Source organism: Myotis brandtii, unplaced genomic scaffold, assembly GCF_000412655.1.
Source record: "Myotis brandtii unplaced genomic scaffold, ASM41265v1 scaffold176, whole genome shotgun sequence".
Classification (NCBI taxonomy): Eukaryota; Metazoa; Chordata; class Mammalia; order Chiroptera; family Vespertilionidae; genus Myotis; species Myotis brandtii.
In genome coordinates this window covers 2,472,008-2,488,935 of record NW_005356519.1, presented here as the reverse complement: position 1 = coordinate 2,488,935, position 16,928 = coordinate 2,472,008, and the positions used below count along the sequence as shown (strand labels likewise).

General features: G+C 37.4%; 1 protein-coding gene across 19 annotated transcripts in view; it reads left to right on the top strand.

The window, feature by feature from the left end:
- The window catches only part of DST (dystonin), a 448,713-nt gene that overhangs the window by 382,701 nt on the left and 49,084 nt on the right, over window positions 1–16,928 (top strand). For all 19 annotated transcript variants that reach the window (XM_014537311.1, XM_005863309.2, XM_014537308.1 and 16 more), the window contains 8 exons: window positions 6,197–6,316; window positions 6,497–6,604; window positions 8,286–8,504; window positions 11,671–11,874; window positions 13,321–13,552; window positions 14,444–14,670; window positions 16,168–16,290; window positions 16,408–16,509. In XM_014537311.1, coding sequence (XP_014392797.1) covers window positions 6,197–6,316; window positions 6,497–6,604; window positions 8,286–8,504; window positions 11,671–11,874; window positions 13,321–13,552; window positions 14,444–14,670; window positions 16,168–16,290; window positions 16,408–16,509 — 1,335 coding nt within the window. The remainder of the gene's footprint in view (window positions 1–6,196; window positions 6,317–6,496; window positions 6,605–8,285; window positions 8,505–11,670; window positions 11,875–13,320; window positions 13,553–14,443; window positions 14,671–16,167; window positions 16,291–16,407; window positions 16,510–16,928) is intronic.

Genomic DNA, 16,928 nt, shown 5'->3' with positions numbered 1-16,928 from the left:
ACAAGGAAACACATGATTTAGAGCTGGGAGGAAAATGTGCAGTGTGGTGAAGTGACCTGCCTGTGGTCCCACAGCTAGTATGTGGTGAAGCCACAACCAATTTCACCCAGACCTCATTTTACCACCCTGCAGTGCCTCCTTATAAATTACACAGGGAGGGGAAACCCTGGGGGTGGTCCTTTTTTCCCTCACCTCCTTCATTAATCTGAAGGAAGGTGCCGTTGCTATAGGGAAATGGAAGTATGTAGTGAGGCTGTTTCCAGTTTATAAGGACTGGGAGCCATGAGAATGTAACACCAAAGGATCGTGGAGACCACTCTCCAGGCAAGTTTAAGAAGAATTTGGAACCTGCCTTTCTGATTTGGCAGAGATTTTAGTTTCACACTCAAAAGAGTAGTTTCTATATTCATAATTTTCAGGTTTACAAAGGAGCTAATATGTCACTGAAATTATTTTACAACCTTTCCCACGTAAAGATGTTTTGAATTAGGACCGGAGTGCAGTTTGATACTGAGATATTTGTTTTCTGTTTACCCAGTGATAATACATCATGAAGTATAAAAGGAATGTGATGCGAAATAAAGAAAAATCTTCAGACCTGATATTAGCCACGAGTTCTATACTATATACTTTTTGTGGTATATACAGATCATCTACCATTCTGTCTCTTGTCCATGTAAAACATGGACATGATCTGTCCACAGCCCATCTTTCTAGACATGTCTTTAGACACATACACTTTGTGTTAATAACACTACTCCATCCCAGATCCCAACCGCCAAGATAACCACACCCACCAGTGACAGGGTGAGGATATGTGCCTTGAACATGACTTGGTAATTTTTAAATTTGTAGATTTCATGTTTTGTCTTGGAGTAACCTGGTTAAATTAAACTAAATTTTGAATACCTGTTTTCCAAGCAAATTGCTCTTAGGATGTTTCATCTTTTGCCACATTAAGGTTGTTTACATAATCGATCCAGATCCAGTACCTTAATAATGTTACTAGAGGCCCGGTGCACGAAATTCGTGCAGGGGGGGGAAGTGGGGGGGTGGGGCCCTTAGCCCAGCCTGCACCTCTCCAATCCAGGACCCCTCGGGGGATGTCCGACTGCCAGTTTAGGCCCGATCCCACAATCCACGACCACTGGCTCCTAACTGCTCACCTGCCTGCCTGCCTGATCACCCCTAACTGCCCCCCATGATGACCTGGTCACCCCCAACTGCCCCCCCTGCCGGCCTGGTTGCCCCCACCTGCCCCCTCTGCTGGCTTGGTTGCCCCTCACTAAATCCCTGCTGGCCTGGTTGCTCCACACAGCCTGGTGCTGAGTCGTTTGGTCATCCCTCACTACCCCCCTGCTGGCCTGGTCACCCCACACAGCCTGCTGCTCAGTCATTTGGTCGGCCCTCACTAACCCCCCTGCCGCCCGCCTGGTCACCCCTAACTGCCCCCTCTGCCGGCCTGGTTGCCCCACGCAGCCTGTTCAGTTGTCCGTTCAGTTGTTTCGGTTGCAACGGTCGCTTAGGCTTTTATATGTATAGATACCCTGCTTTTTGGAATTCAACAAATGCATAGGGACTTTGTGAACTGTCAGGCCACTATCAGAGAGCGTATTGGCTTCCAAATATTGACATGAAAGATATCCAGGAAAACATCAAAAGGAATTAAAGTTCGAAGACATAAGGGAAGGGAGCATATAGCATGTCTTTTAGTTAGCATGTACTTTCTAACTGCCCTATATAAGTTTAGTTTTTTAAAAAGCTCACACTGGCGTGGATAGGTTTAAATGTCAATCTTATATCACAACCGCAGTTTTGAAAAGATGTGTCATTAAATTTTGAAATCATAGGTCCAATTTGAGTGATTTTTTTATTTATTTGGGAAACAATTGAGCAGCCTCAATTATGTGCAAATGAGTGACGACTGTATGCATTTAGTGCTACCAGTCAACTAGCCCCCAAATCTGACTACAGATTTGTAGGCATTGATATTCTGAAGAAAATACTTTTTTTTAAAAGAACTGACTTGACTCATTTATTACTTTTAGGAAAAATTGGAGTGGACAAGGCAGCTTAGTAAACAGTGATGGTGAGCTTTATAAAATAAAAAAGAAAGAAAACAGAATAAGACACTTGCTTCCTAACATTGAATGCCGTTTTCTGAGTTAGAAACTACATATTTTTACATGTTAAACCTACACAAAGTAACACATCTTTGTTGCTTTCTTTATTGAATTGCAAATTGAACCAAACAGCCATGTGGAAATGGGAAAGGCACTTTTGCTTAAGAGATGTACAGACTTGTAGCCTGAATTCTGACCACAGCAATTCTTTAAACCTCAGAGAAGCTCATTGTTGTCCTTTACCTCTTATAAATGTACAATTGTCGAAAGTTGCTAAAACGTGTCCATCTCCTTGGGAGTTCTAATTGCCTGGTTTATTTTGGCAGACCATGTTACCCCAATCTAAAGGCACATGTATTGGTGATTTGGGTGCAATTAAAATAAACGACTCATTGGAATCAGCCATGGAGAAAAATAACACCATACCACCTGTTTATTTCTTTTAAAGAACTTAGTTACTAGAAGGAAACCTCTCCCACGGAAGTGAGATTTGTTTAGACCCGCCAGGTGTTGGGGTGGGAAAATATGGGCTGTGTTATGAATATTGTGCAGCAAAGTGGAAGGAAGTGCGAATCAAAAGAAAGTGATAAGATCCTCACCAGGGGAAGGGAGGGAAAGGATGTCCTTGAGGTTAAGGTTCCTTATCACTCTCAAACCTCCATTGCCACTCAAGAGAAACTTTCTAGATAAGTCCGAAAGCAGTTTGTCAGAGATTGGATAAATGTTTAAATCGTAAGTTAAAACCTACCCCTTATTAACTGTTGTGGCATTTGAGCCATTTTTTGGTGCCATCGGATGAGTATTTTTAGCTCAGGGAGCCCAAGAAAAAAAGGGCAAAACTGGGCAACTAAGACTGCGGCCTCTAGGGTTCAGTCAGACCACGTCGGTTCAAATCTCAGATCCAGCATTTACTAGCTGGGAAATCTCTGGTAACTCAGTGAACTTCTCTCGGCCTCAGTTTTCTCGGCTGTAAATGGAGTTACTGGTAATACATTATATAGTTGTCAGGATTAAAAGAGAGAATACATGTTAAGCACTTAGTGTGTTCAGTAGAAGGTTGGCTGTTACCAGTTTAGAGAGTGTATTACAGGAATATTTAGAGATAGCCAAATAAAATGTCTTTTTTTAACTTGTAAAACATTCTGAAATTCTAGTTCATCTATAATAGTGATACCGTTGTAATTAACCTAGTTATTAATAACAGGAAAGGAGCTATAGTAGCCAAGGTTGATGACTAGACTCCACCGATGATGCATACTATTAAAGTATTTCCCAGAATGCAGTTACGGATGCTAAGATTATCCACAATTCATTTGAAGTCACTTTTTACTACTTGTATGAGCCATGGGCAAATTTATTAAAATTTGTCTGGTAATCTTGCTCTCGTGTTGCTCACATGTAAAATAAGCAGTTTTTATGGTTCAATAGAAATACCCATGTTCAGCAGTCATTTAAAAGAGCCACAGAGCTAAATAAAATGCCTTGCTTAACTGTAAATTGCTTAATGTAGACCCTGTGGCTATTCCATTTGTTGCTAAATAATAAATATTTGTCAATTTAATTTAAAAAAAAACATCCAAAGACAGAAGGGAAATTTCTGCTGCAAGGCTTGTTTTCTTTCAGCAGAGCAAATATTTGCCTGGGTTAAAGAAACAGTGTTTGAGTTTCAGCTTTCCATTTTGGCAGCTTGGATGGTATCATCATACTGTTTTTCATTGGCTACTTTTTTTTTAAAGAGAGGGAGATGTGGTATTAAGCTAATATTAACACTAACAGCCTGAATTTCTTTATTAGGACTGTCATATAAACACTAAAAATTGCTTGAACACAAGCAAGAGGGATGTTGTGTTGCTTTATTTTTTCAGGGACCAGCAGAAGAAAACAAATCATTACTGTTGAATTTTATTCGGATATATTTTTGCACTCAGGTAGAAGGCCTGGACTGTACACAAACAAGAGGGATGTTGTGTTGCTTTATTTTTTCAGGGACCAGCAGAAGAAAACACTGTTCAATTTTATTCGGATAGCTTTTGCACTCAGGTAGAAGGCCTGGACTGTTTTTTTCAGTTCTGTGCTCTTTAAGTGAGTCATGTAATGAAGTTCTACCTTGAAGTTCCATTATACAGTATATGGCTTTAAAGCTAATAATCCATGCATAGAAGACTCTTGCACTTGTTTTAAAATTTTTAAAAAATTTTTTGGATGACACTGATTAATAAAATTATATAGGTTGCAAGTGTCCAATTCTATAATACATCATCTGTATATTGTATTGTGTTCACCACCCAAAGTCAAGTCTCTTTCTATCACCATTTGTCCCCCCTTTACTCTCTTCTACCTCCCCCAACCCCCTTCCCTCTGGTAACCGCCATGCTGTTGTCTGTGTCTGTGAGATTTTTGTTGTTGTTTTTTTGCTTAATCCCTTCACCTTTTTCACACAGTCCTCCCACCCCCCTTCCCTCTGACAGCTGTCAGTCTGTTCTCTGTATCTATGACTCTGTTACTAGTTTGTTATTTTGTCCATTAGATTCCACATAGAAGTGAAATCATACGGTATTTGTCTTTCTCTGACTGGCTTATTTCACTTAGCATAACACATCTGCTTTCTAACCACGTTAGCTAGTAATCCATGCACAGAGGACTCTTCCATGTGTTTTTAAAAGAGACTTCTTTTTCCACATCTGAAGCTGCTGAATTAGTCGATGATTTTTTTTCTTTTTCACTCCATCCTCTCAGGAGTCTGCATAATGTTGCATAGACTCTTAAAAATGTGAATTCTTTTTCAGTCTAGTTTCTTATCCCCACCCTTCTCACTCTCCAGCTAATTATCCCCCTTCCCCCTTCTGGATTTCCAGGTTCTCTTAAAAAATTAGAAGGTCTGGCAGTACCGGACTTGAATACTCACAATGTCCATTCCCTGTTAAATCTTCCAGCTGAGGCTGTTGTTAGTTGCCATTTGTTATTGGTGCTTGTGGTGTCACTTACTCACTTTACTTGTACATGATAAGTGCTTGGCCCTGGAGGGCATTGGGGCTTATCTGATGTAAGGTATTGAAAATGGTCACGCTCTCTGACTTGGTAGTCAACGTCTAGGAATCTACCCTAAGGAACTAATTAGAGATGCCAGTGGAGATTCATATACAAAGATATTCATTACAGGGTTGTTTATATAATCACACACAAAAATGCAGAGACCCTAAATGAAAATATCCAAGTATGCTAGAATACAATGGTGTTATTTAAAAATCACACATAAAAGAACATGCCATGGGAAATGTTCATAATAAATGAAAAAGCAGGATATGAAACTGTTTATACAGTATTATACAGACCTTTACAAACCTTTCTCAACTCCTGGAAGAAAATTCACTAAAATACCAATGGTATTCCCTCTAGTTTTTAATTTTCTTCTGCATATTTTTCTGTATCGTATGAATTTCTACCATGAATTACTATTATGATCAGGAAAACAAAAATCTCTTGAAATACTTAAGAAAGCTCTTGAATATGTTTTCTGCTATTATTAAGTGAGATGTAAAAAATTGTACATGAGTCATTTGGAGACATACTCTATGTGTAGAAACACATTATACATACATTTATACACAGATAATAAAAAACGGGAACATTTCATTTTTTTTTTTTTTGCTAGGAATCGTATACTTTGATAGCAGAATGCTACCTGCATATCATATGGTTTAAAGTGATGAGGAAATGATTGAAAGATGGTGTTCAGCTATTGACTTTTATAGCTGTTCAATTTGGATAGTGCTCCGAGGGAGAATATATTTGTGACTACCAGAGGAAGGCAGCAGTGTTAGGTCTCCTAAAATCACGGATGCCGTGCTGTGGATTCAACATGCTTTAAGAGCTTGTGTTTAATTACTCTGTGAAAGTTGTTTTCCTTTCTTTGTAACTTCAGTCATTATCATGAATCATTTCAGGATGCAATGAAGAGATAAGCTCAGGTTTTTCCACTTGTGTAATAAGGATATTTAAAAGATATGTACATAGGTATTTTTCTGGCACCAGTTACAGGAACTTGCTGACCTAATTATTTATCTTTTGTTTAGTTTGACCAAGCGGCCGATGCCGAGATATCCTGGATTACTGAAACAGAAAAGAAATTGATGTCTCTGGGTGACATCAGGCTTGAGCAAGACCAGACGGCCGCTCAGCTGCAGGTTCAAAAGGTGAAGGGCATTTCCAATTACATCTCCATTATCTGCTCGGCTAGAAAATGTGCTCCCATGCTTGACTTTGCTGAACTCCACTAGTGTAGCGTGATATTTTCAGCTACTTTGCCTAATTGTTTTCATTTTATTCTTACACTCTCTTTTTTTAAAAAAAATCTTTGTTTTTGTAAATCACAGGCATTTACCATGGAAATTTTGAGACACAAGGATATTATTGATGAACTTGTTAAATCTGGACATAAAATCATGACCACGTGCAGTGAAGAAGAAAAGCAATCAATGAAGGTATAATCTTGTCTCTGTGACTGGTAGTGACACTTTTGAATAAAGGCATCTGTTGAGCTTTCAGCCCTAGGAAAGCACTTTTCCTTTATCCACAGCTGCCGTTTAAACAGCTAAATCATTAGTTGCAAATAAGGCATTTTTCAAGCTTCAAGAATAACAGTGAAAGGAGTATTCCTTAAGGGAGTCACCCTGGGGCAATCTTTATAATATACAGAAAAGCTATTCAAATTTGAGCCCTTGATTAACTGGTGTGCATTAAGGATTCAATTAATGTTAGCTGTATTATTGCCATTATTATTGTTATAAATTGTTATTATAAATGTCAACTGTTGTTTACATACTTCAGAAACATTTGGGCCTCTTGAGCTGGAAGAAAAACCAGAGTATGTGGTTCTCTCTAATGCTGAAATCCATGCTGTAGGAAGTTACTGTAAGCTGTATGGGGGGGGGGGGGGAAATGAGCTGAGTAATTCAGGAAGCATCCAGTTTATGTAGTTTTAATGATTCTTTAAATTGATGGAAAACCAGCCGCATTATTTCACATTCTGACATCTGAACAGCCTAAAGAAATTAACACTTATAATAGGAAAATATTCCATGGCAAAAATTAAATTATATAAATGCCTATGCCTAAGATCACATTTTAAAGGGTATGCATTTCTTTTAAGATATAACATAGATAAGTAATACAGTGTACACTATATATTGATACTTTCTCTTTTATTTATCCTCCACAATGGCGATTTACTTGTTTATAATTTAATCTTTCCTTTATTATTTTTGTAAAGATTCTGATATGAATAGCACAGGTCATCATGAAATAATTTCTGTCATTCTGTGGTTCATTAGACCACTGTTGTGCTTTATCTTCTGCTATTAGTTTATGATGTGGATTTATAACCTAAATCACTGTGACCACCCCATGAAATCAGTGGATAGCATAATGTTCTACATTTATTCTAATATATGTAATTAATTTTGCTGACTAGCAGTTCCTCCTATAATTTCATTAGTGAAAGGTAGTCCTTTTTTTTTTTTTTTTGAGAAAGTAATGTAAATGTTGCTAGACTCAGGAGACGTTTTCTAACCTAGAAGACACTGAATTTTGCTCAGTATATTTAGAGAGGTCACTGTCTTACTTATAAAAATTTGAGGCCTTGCTTTTGTGTTTATTTATATTTTGGTATTTTTCACTTAACATCTTTTTTGTGAAGTTATGTCATTAAATTCCATGATTTTTAAATGATTGTGTAGAATTCTACTATATGAATATATCATAATTTACCAGCCTGATCTCTAATCATTGTACTTTTAAGATGTTCCACATTTTTGCTATTGCTTACATATGTATATGTATAGGTGTTTTTTTTTTTTTATTGTGTTAAAAACACTTCATATTAGCAGACACTGGAATATTATTCAGCCTTTAAAAGGAAGGAAATCCTGCCACATGCAGAAACATGGATATGAACCAAGAGGGCCTTTCTTTAATTTAAAATGAACTTTTTAATACACAGTAACAGTTAAAATATAAATAGCTTTTATTGATTTATTCCTTTAACATACATTATTGAGTGTCTCCTCGACACCAGGAGTCTAGTACTGGACCAAACGTTCTTGGGTACATGTGCTACTTGGCCCACCTCACCAGTTACACGCATTTCATCATCTTTATTTCTAGAAAAAACTGGACAAGATATTGAAGAACTATGACTCCATCTGCCAGATAAACTCAGAGAGATATCTACAGCTGGAACGGGCACAGTCCCTGGTTAACCAGTTCTGGGAAACATATGAAGAACTTTGGCCATGGCTGACAGAAACACAAAGAATCATCTCTCAGCTCCCTGCCCCAGCCCTTGAGTATGAAACTCTAAGACAACAACAGGAAGAACATCGGGTAAGCTCCATGTCAAAAGGAATGCTGTATTCCCTACTGAAAGAGAATCATGATTTTTATGATGTTTTCCTAAATATAGTTAGACATCTTACATGAGTAGGGCATTTTAGCAATATTCTGTTCTGGTCTGCACAGTTCGCTTACCTCAGAGTTGCTTACCTGTTATCCAGGTTTGCAGTGAGAAGACTCATGTGGAAAGATCACATTGTGTATGTCATTAATTATATCACAGCTTTTATGGGATGGTATATAGCATTAATCATCTGGGTATAGAAACAATTTTCATTTACAATGTTAGGGAAATAAGCCTTTGAAGCACTTTTAATTTGTGCATCTTGATTGCTTTTAATTTATATATATTGACTAAGTTTTATATTTTATATGTAACTAGAGGCCCAGTGTGGGTGTGTGTGTGTGCACGTGCGTGCACGCATAAAGTTTAACTCAGAATATATTACATGATTGTTTGAAGTATCTGACATACTAATCCTGTTTGTTTACTTTCTCAATGTATTGGCATTGAAGAATATCTCTAAATGAAGTATTTATTTAGAAGAGAGCTTTAGAGAACACTATCTAATAAAAAATGGAAAGTTTATGGAGTTCTATAAATCATTCAGCAGGAGAAAGACTTACAAACTATATAGAATTTAATTGAATTTAGTGTAAAGGTTTATTTGTGACAAAAATCCTGATGCCTATCCATTGGATGCTTTTTAATATAAAATGTTTCATGGATTTCTTCTACTCTGAGGTGAGTTTTGAGTAGCTATATTATTAGCATAAAATCAGGTATTGATTTGAAAATTTCAAAGTTGAGTTAATATTTTTGCCTCATTTTCAGCTTTCAAAACAAATTTATGATTTTCTCTATAAAAGGAACTGTAGAACTGTGTAGCCAAGTCTTCAAATTGTTCAAACTAAATTTTTCAGACTATTCGCCCCCTTCTAGAGTGGCTGTCCTCTGTAACTTCACAATATCCTCTCCAGCTATTTTTGGGAATACCTTTCAATTCATTCTAGCCAGGAAAGAAAAATGGCTCCAAGAGCCATGTCACCAAATGGTAGATATCTTGAAGTTACATTAGGTAACTCCAGCATACATAAAACTGGACTCTTATGGTAGTATAATGCTATCAGGAATCATTTTGTTACTTATGAAGCAAAAGACACCTCCTATGGAGCCCTTTCTCCATGCACACACATACACCCACGTAGGCACCTAGTAGGTCTTCTCTTGTCTCTCATGAAATGGTTTTACAAAGGCTCATCTCACTGCTTCCCAAGCAAAGGTGTCTCATAGTGGTGCTACACAGGTGAGACCTACTTAGACTCTAGCAACTCAAGAACTCCTAGATCTCTCATGTTACTTGAGAGTCTCTTGATAATTCAGAGTGTGAGCTTGTTTTACAAACATGCCTTATAGAATATTGAAACCAAAAGGTGTGTAACACAGTTCTTTTCCGTGAGATTGTATGTTAGCCAATATCACCATCACCACCTCTGTTCTGTAAAGCGGCATGAAAATACGATCTAACAATATGAAACAAAAATAAGAAAATCGCAGCCTGGACCACCCAGGAGCTAGACTGCAGACATGACCTTTTCCACATTCTTATGTGCAACCTGTTAGATTAGATCCCCCTCCTTTTGTAAAAATTCAATTTGGTTTTTTTAGCTCTTTTCCAAAAGAGTTTTGAGACCACCTTCAGAAATACTTCAAAAATAGTATATTACATTGGAGATGGTTAATGATCTAATGAAGTGATTCCCTCACTTTTCAAAAGAATTTCTTGGCTGATTTTAGTGGGCACTTTTAATAAAAAATGGTATGTGGCCATCCTGATGATTCTTCTTGATGAATGATAGAAATTAAAATATTTGCAGGATAAGATCAGTAGCTTTTCTTTAGACTGTCTTCCCTGAATATAATTTCTCTCAGAGAAGCTTTTATTTGGGTCTAAATAGCAAACAGTTTGGAGAATACCTGAGAACAAGGAACTGCTGATTAGGGAACCAAATGAATAACGTGGAATAAATGGAACACTCCTCAATGCTTTATGGAGGTCAGCCTCAGAGAAACCTGCAGGCAATGACTGATCTTTCCCCTGGGAGTGGCTTTGGATTTGGCCCATGAAATTCTGTCCAGTGGAGGCACTGGGTTCTATGGATTGTAGATATTCCAGATTTATTTGTCTCCCTAAAAAGAATGGGGCTTCATTTTGATTTCACACTCACTCATTAATATCATTGTGTCAATTGATTAGATATTGTTCAATGTATTCATTTAACATATTTTCCTTAAATACATCTTATAAATAATGCTCAGTATACAGCTGTGTATTTGATAAATTGATTACCCTAGCAGTCTTTAACATTTAAAAGTAACTACAAATAGTTCATTCATATGTATATATTTATGTCATATATCATATATGTACATAGACTAGATTAATACATATATGTGTAATATAATATACATGTACATACTTTTTATATTGATTTACATATAATTACAATGCTTTGCAGGCTTACCTCACCTAATGTAGCCTTATGTATAGTTTTTTTCTTCTCTCAGCTTTGTGGCTACCTTCTGCTGAGGTTCTTTCTTTATCCTTCCTTCCTTTTCCTTCTTTCCTCCTTTCTTCCTCCTCTACCTTCTTCCTTCCCGCCTCCCTCCCTTTCTTCATTTCTTTCTTACTTCTTTTTTTTTGCTTTTTTACCCTTCTTTCTTTTATTTTAATTAATATTTGTATATATTATGATGGTGCATAAAGAGACACCAAGAGTTATGGCTTAGTCTCTGTATGTTGGGGACATATAGTAAGTTCAGAATCTTTTTATGTTATATGACCCTTGGCTAATACTCTTGTCAAAATATATGATGGTATAAAATGCATAATGAACTAGAATACGTTCTTTCCCTCAACCAACATTTTGCATGTGTCCTTAAAGGGACTTTGACACGACCGGACTGTTGTTGAATCTTTGTGTCAGGGGCATCTCTTTCTGGCAAAGAGTTGTATGAGCCATCGTGTATTAAATGCCTTGTGAGGGGAGGGTGTTTGTTTGGAGTTTCCTGCCAGCTGGATGCATTGGGGTTGTAGACAGCTGTAATATGGAGGTGTGACCCTCAGATACTGAGAAGCTGTTTGGTTTGTTATAGCAACTGCGAGAGTTGATAGCCGAACACAAGCCTCATATAGATAAGATGAACAAAACTGGGCCACAGTTATTGGAACTGAGCCCAGAGGAGGGCTTTTCTATCCAAGAGAAGTATGTGGCAGCTGACAGCCTTTACAGTCAAATTAAAGAAGATGTCAAAAAGCGAGCTGTGGCCCTGGATGAAGCCATTTCTCAATCTACTCAGGTAATGATGTGCACCAGAAATACGATTGGGTTCTTTCAAACAGCAGAGCATGGAAAGACATTTCCCGGCATCTCCTGATTAAATTTCAACTAAAATCATTTCACTACATTATCTCTGAGTATTGATATCTTCATCTCTCGGAGGTGGTGTTTGCTTGAGTCTAGTCCTTATATTTCTTTGCCTGCTTGTAGATGTAATAAAAAATAATTTTCAATGACTTGAGAAATATAGTTGTCCACATTGTCCAAATATTTAAATGTGTCCATCCAGAATAGAATGCAGTATTTGCCATTGGGAGAAATAAAAGAAAGTGTTATTATCACTATGAATGAAGCACTCCCAAGAAGGCAATAAGAAAGAATTGAGCAAAAAAGAAAAATAAAAGAGAGAGAACTCATGGACATGGACAACAGAGTGGAGGTGGAAGACAGCATAGAGGGGATAAATGGTGATAGAAAAAATGATATAAAATAGAAAAAGAAATAAAGAGTGAATGATAGGCTGAATATGAAGGAGAAATATAAAGTTGGAAAATGGTATTTTCTGTTTTTGATATCTTTTTTTAAGAAGTTACATTCTAAATTACCTGCCATTTCTATTTTCAAGATTTGGTTTTTATTATTAGATATGCTGATATTTAGTGGTCCATCTTCTATAATGTCGAGTGAGTGATGATTCCTTTAATGTTGAGGATAGTGTAGAATCTGTGAATGAACAAGTTTTTATAACTTTGCTTCACTGTCTATGGTAACTTCACAAACAAAAGTTTAAAATTCTTACATTAATCTGATTATGTGTTTGATCATGAATTAAACACAAATGTTCATTTCAGCATCAAACATTTTCCCATTCAGGAATCTTATAACTTAAACTCCTTTAACCAAAACTACCCATGTCATCAAACATTTTCCCATTCAGGAATCTTATAACTTAAGAAACTCCTTTAACCAAAACTACCCATGAATTTCACATTTATTAATATAACTTTTCTAGGATGCCAAAAGAATCAGTAAAAGTGAATAAAACAATCCGTTTTGATAGACAAACACCCAGATTATTTAACTTACTTTAAAACATTAATTTGGATTAAGATAAAGTGAAGCAGTAGATGAAATGCTGTCAGGTGTCGTCCCACTTACACATTAAAATATACCATTTCTTAATGAATCACTCAGTTACTTGCTAGAAGCAATCCAGTTTACATAAGTAGTGTGGTGCAGAGAAGGCCATGTCTGTCTGACTGTGAATCATGGTTTCAGGATGTCTTGATGCACCAGCTGGATATAATTTTTTGGATGGATCTATCAACAAAAGGACTAAGATTTAGTTCTTGATTGTGACATTAAGTAGATGTGGTTTTGTATGTGTTTGTTTTTTTTATTTAAATTTTCACATTGGGTATCACAGATCATTTTCCCATAAGTGATCCCTTTATGTTACCACCAGTTCCATGACAAGATAGACCAGATTCTTGAGAGCCTGGACCGCATCGTGGAGCGCTTGAGGCAGCCGCCCTCCATCTCTGCCGAGGTGGAGAAGATCAAGGAGCAGATCAGTGAAAACAAGAACGTGTCGGTGGACATGGAGAAGCTGCAGCCATTGTATGAGACTCTTAAACAGCGGGGAGAGGAAATGATTGCTCGATCTGGGGGCACTGATAAAGACATATCTGCCAGAGGTAATCATTTCAGGATAGGGGAACAATTGAACTTTACTCTCAAAACAATTCTAACTGTTCACGCTGTTTACCACAGTCCAATTGCATATCAGGGTGCCAGATTTTAGAAAAGGTATTACAGATACAACGTGTTTGGGGTTGAAGGGCTGTGTACATTAATCCCTTGTTAATGTCTTCCTGTGTTTGTAAAATAATCGGTTAAATACAAAATGTGCCATTATACAAAAAGCACACATTCTCCTGACCTTTTAAGCTAGCTGGTGAAAGCATAATACCAGTAAGACTAAACCTAAGGATTGTTTTCCTCATTACTAACTACAATACCTTACGTATAATGGATATTCTATCCCACTTAGCCACAGAAATGGCAACCAACCATGATCGCAACCAGCCATTCTAAAAGATATGAGCTGGGCTCAAAAGAAAAACATCCACAGGTTAGTGGAAATTCATGTTAAGGGTACTCTAGAAGCAAGCCTGGAATACATATCCTACATTGTTATATTTCTGGGACTGAACAGACATCTGTACTCTTGATTTGGAGACCATAAAGAATATACTTAGGTAGTTATTTCCCTTTCCTTGGAATTAAGGAGACTTGATGAACTTGAAACTAGATGGACGTAGGTCTCCTGTAAGCTCACTTGCCCTTGAGCATCCACTTTCATCAGGAAGAGCCTTCAGCCAGGAGGAGCTGGGTGTCCTCAGATCTCACATTTGTCTGGAATAGGCTGTTGCGCCCAATGGTACTCACAAGACTGGGATCAACTAACATTTGGTCCAATTTTAGATACCATATTGGATCACCGTTTCCGTGTGAACCAAAATGTTCTGCTTTCTTGCTGAAATAGGGCTAACATACTGCCTTTTTGATACTGTTTCGCTCCATAGCTGTTCAGGATAAGCTTGACCAAATGGTTTTCATTTGGGAGAACATACACACGCTGGTGGAAGAAAGGGAAGCCAAACTACTGGATGTAATGGAATTAGCAGAAAAGTTCTGGTGTGATCACATGTCCTTGGTCGTGACCACAAAAGATACTCAGGATTTCATCCGGGATCTGGAGGATCCTGGAATTGATCCCTCCATAGTGAAACAGCAGCAAGAAGCAGCAGAGGTAAGCAGAGTATCCCATTTAAAGTGAAGAAATAAGTTGTAGTATATTGTAAAGTGAATTCCTTTGGTAAATATTCAAAATTACTCTATTGAAATTTATATTTGGTTCTGAAAGTGGAATGCATAGTGATATAGTAGGAGATTAGCACAACAACAAATTTCACTTAAGACAGTATATATTTTAAGATTTTTTTTTCCATCCCTACTGCTTCAGCCTTATTTCAGGGCCTCATCATCTCTCTCGTTTTCTGAAGTAATCCAAAGTGATACAGTCTCTTTCCTTGCCAGGCCTCTCACCCTGCTACCAGTCATCTCTCTTGATCCGCTCTTATTGTGTTGTTACTTCAAACCCCTCAGAGGCAGCCACTGCCTATGTATGAAGTCCAGACTCCCTAGACAGGGTCTGGGCCTTTATATGCCAGCCAGTCCGTGTGTATCCAAAGCCATTTTCTTCTGTTGCTCCTATTGTGGTGCACACAGGGGCTTTCCCCCAAACTGCTGTGCTCTTTCTGGCATCTGCATCTTTGCACATTATATTTCCTCACCCTAGAATGTCCTTCCTATCACTCTTCTGGCAAATCCCACTCAAACTTCAAGATGCAGTTGGGTAGTTACCCTCCATGTAAAATCCTTTCTTGTTTCCTTAGCAGAGTTAGTCGGTGTTCTCATAATACTTCCTCAGGCAAAGGACTCTATGCATAGTATGACTTATCATTAATTATACCTTTGTCTGTCTTAATGAACTCAAGCCCCATGAGTGGAATAGTCATATACCTATTTTTCTTTGTATGCTCAACCCTAGTTTAGGGCTTGTTTTATGCTTGGTAAAGGTTTCTTGAATTAATAAATACTTTTAACCAAGAAGATAAAAGCAAAGGTGGAAGACTGAATTTCTGTTACAGGTTTTTGTTTGTTTTATTTTGTTTGTAGTTTACATGGAAGACTGAATTTCTGTTACAGGTTTTTGTTTGTTTGTTTGTTTTATTTTGTTTGTAGTTTACGTGTACTAGGGTAAAAATATAAACCCAGAGCTAGATTACCCTAAATCTGCTAAGCAAATACATTATTTTGTGTGAGGTCTTTGAACTCATGTTTTACTTATGCCTATTTTAAATGTGTATTGTCAAACAAGTCAGTTTGAAAAACAAAATGTCTTTCTAAGTTTTATAAGTATTGTTGTGTTGGTGCTTTAAAAAATTGTTCTGGTATTTGTTACATAGAATTATTTCTTAAATATTGCCCTTTTAATAAACATTTGATATTTGTTACTCAAAGGATGCTTTTATTTCTTGAAAAATTTCTTCTGTTATCTTGCAGCCATTTGACCTGTTATCTTTCCTCATTGAAAAGATTTATTGCAGACTTAGAATACAGAAAGAAAATGAAAATTGATCATAATCCCACCTCCTAGAAATAACTACCATGAATGCTTGTGTACATCTTTTTAGTTTTGGTGTGGTTTTGCTTAAAATTCTACGGCTGCCATTTCTTATTCCAGGCCATCAGGGAAGAAATTGATGGGCTCCAGGAAGAGCTGGATATCGTGATTAACCTGGGCTCCGAACTCATCACTGCGTGTGGGGAACCCGATAAACCCATTGTCAAGAAGAGTATAGATGAGGTACATTTTCTACTCTTACCAGAATGCTGTGTTTAAAGGTTTCATTCACTAAAGCATATTGGATAGAAGTAGTTAAAAATGTATGACAATAAAGGAGTCCTAATGTTTATATTGTAGTTAAATTCAGCATGGGATTCTCTCAATAAAGCTTGGAAAGACCGGGTGGACAGACTGGAGGAGGCGATGAAGGCTGCTGTTCAGTACCAGGATGGACTGCAGGTACGGGGATTAGGGTATACCTGCTGAGAGAGGGAGTCATGCTGACTGATGTTTCCACATCTACACGTTGGCACCACCGGGGACTGCAAGGGTGCGTGCAGTTTCCTCCTCTACTCCAATCCATGTTTTGCCTTCAGAAGGTATTTCTGGCACTTGCAATATATGCAGATTTATATACACATTTAAATACATTTTTAGACACACATTCAGTGGAAAGAAGTATTTTAATTTTTCAAGTGAAAGTAAATATTCCCTCACAGAGCATTATGCTAAGTGAAATAAGTCAGTCAGAGAAAGATAAATATCACATGCTCTCACTCATTTGTGGATTATAATGAAAAACATAAACTGATGACAAAAAGATTGTAGAGACAGAGAAGCATCGATCAGATGCTCAAACCTCAGAGGGAAGGTAGGGG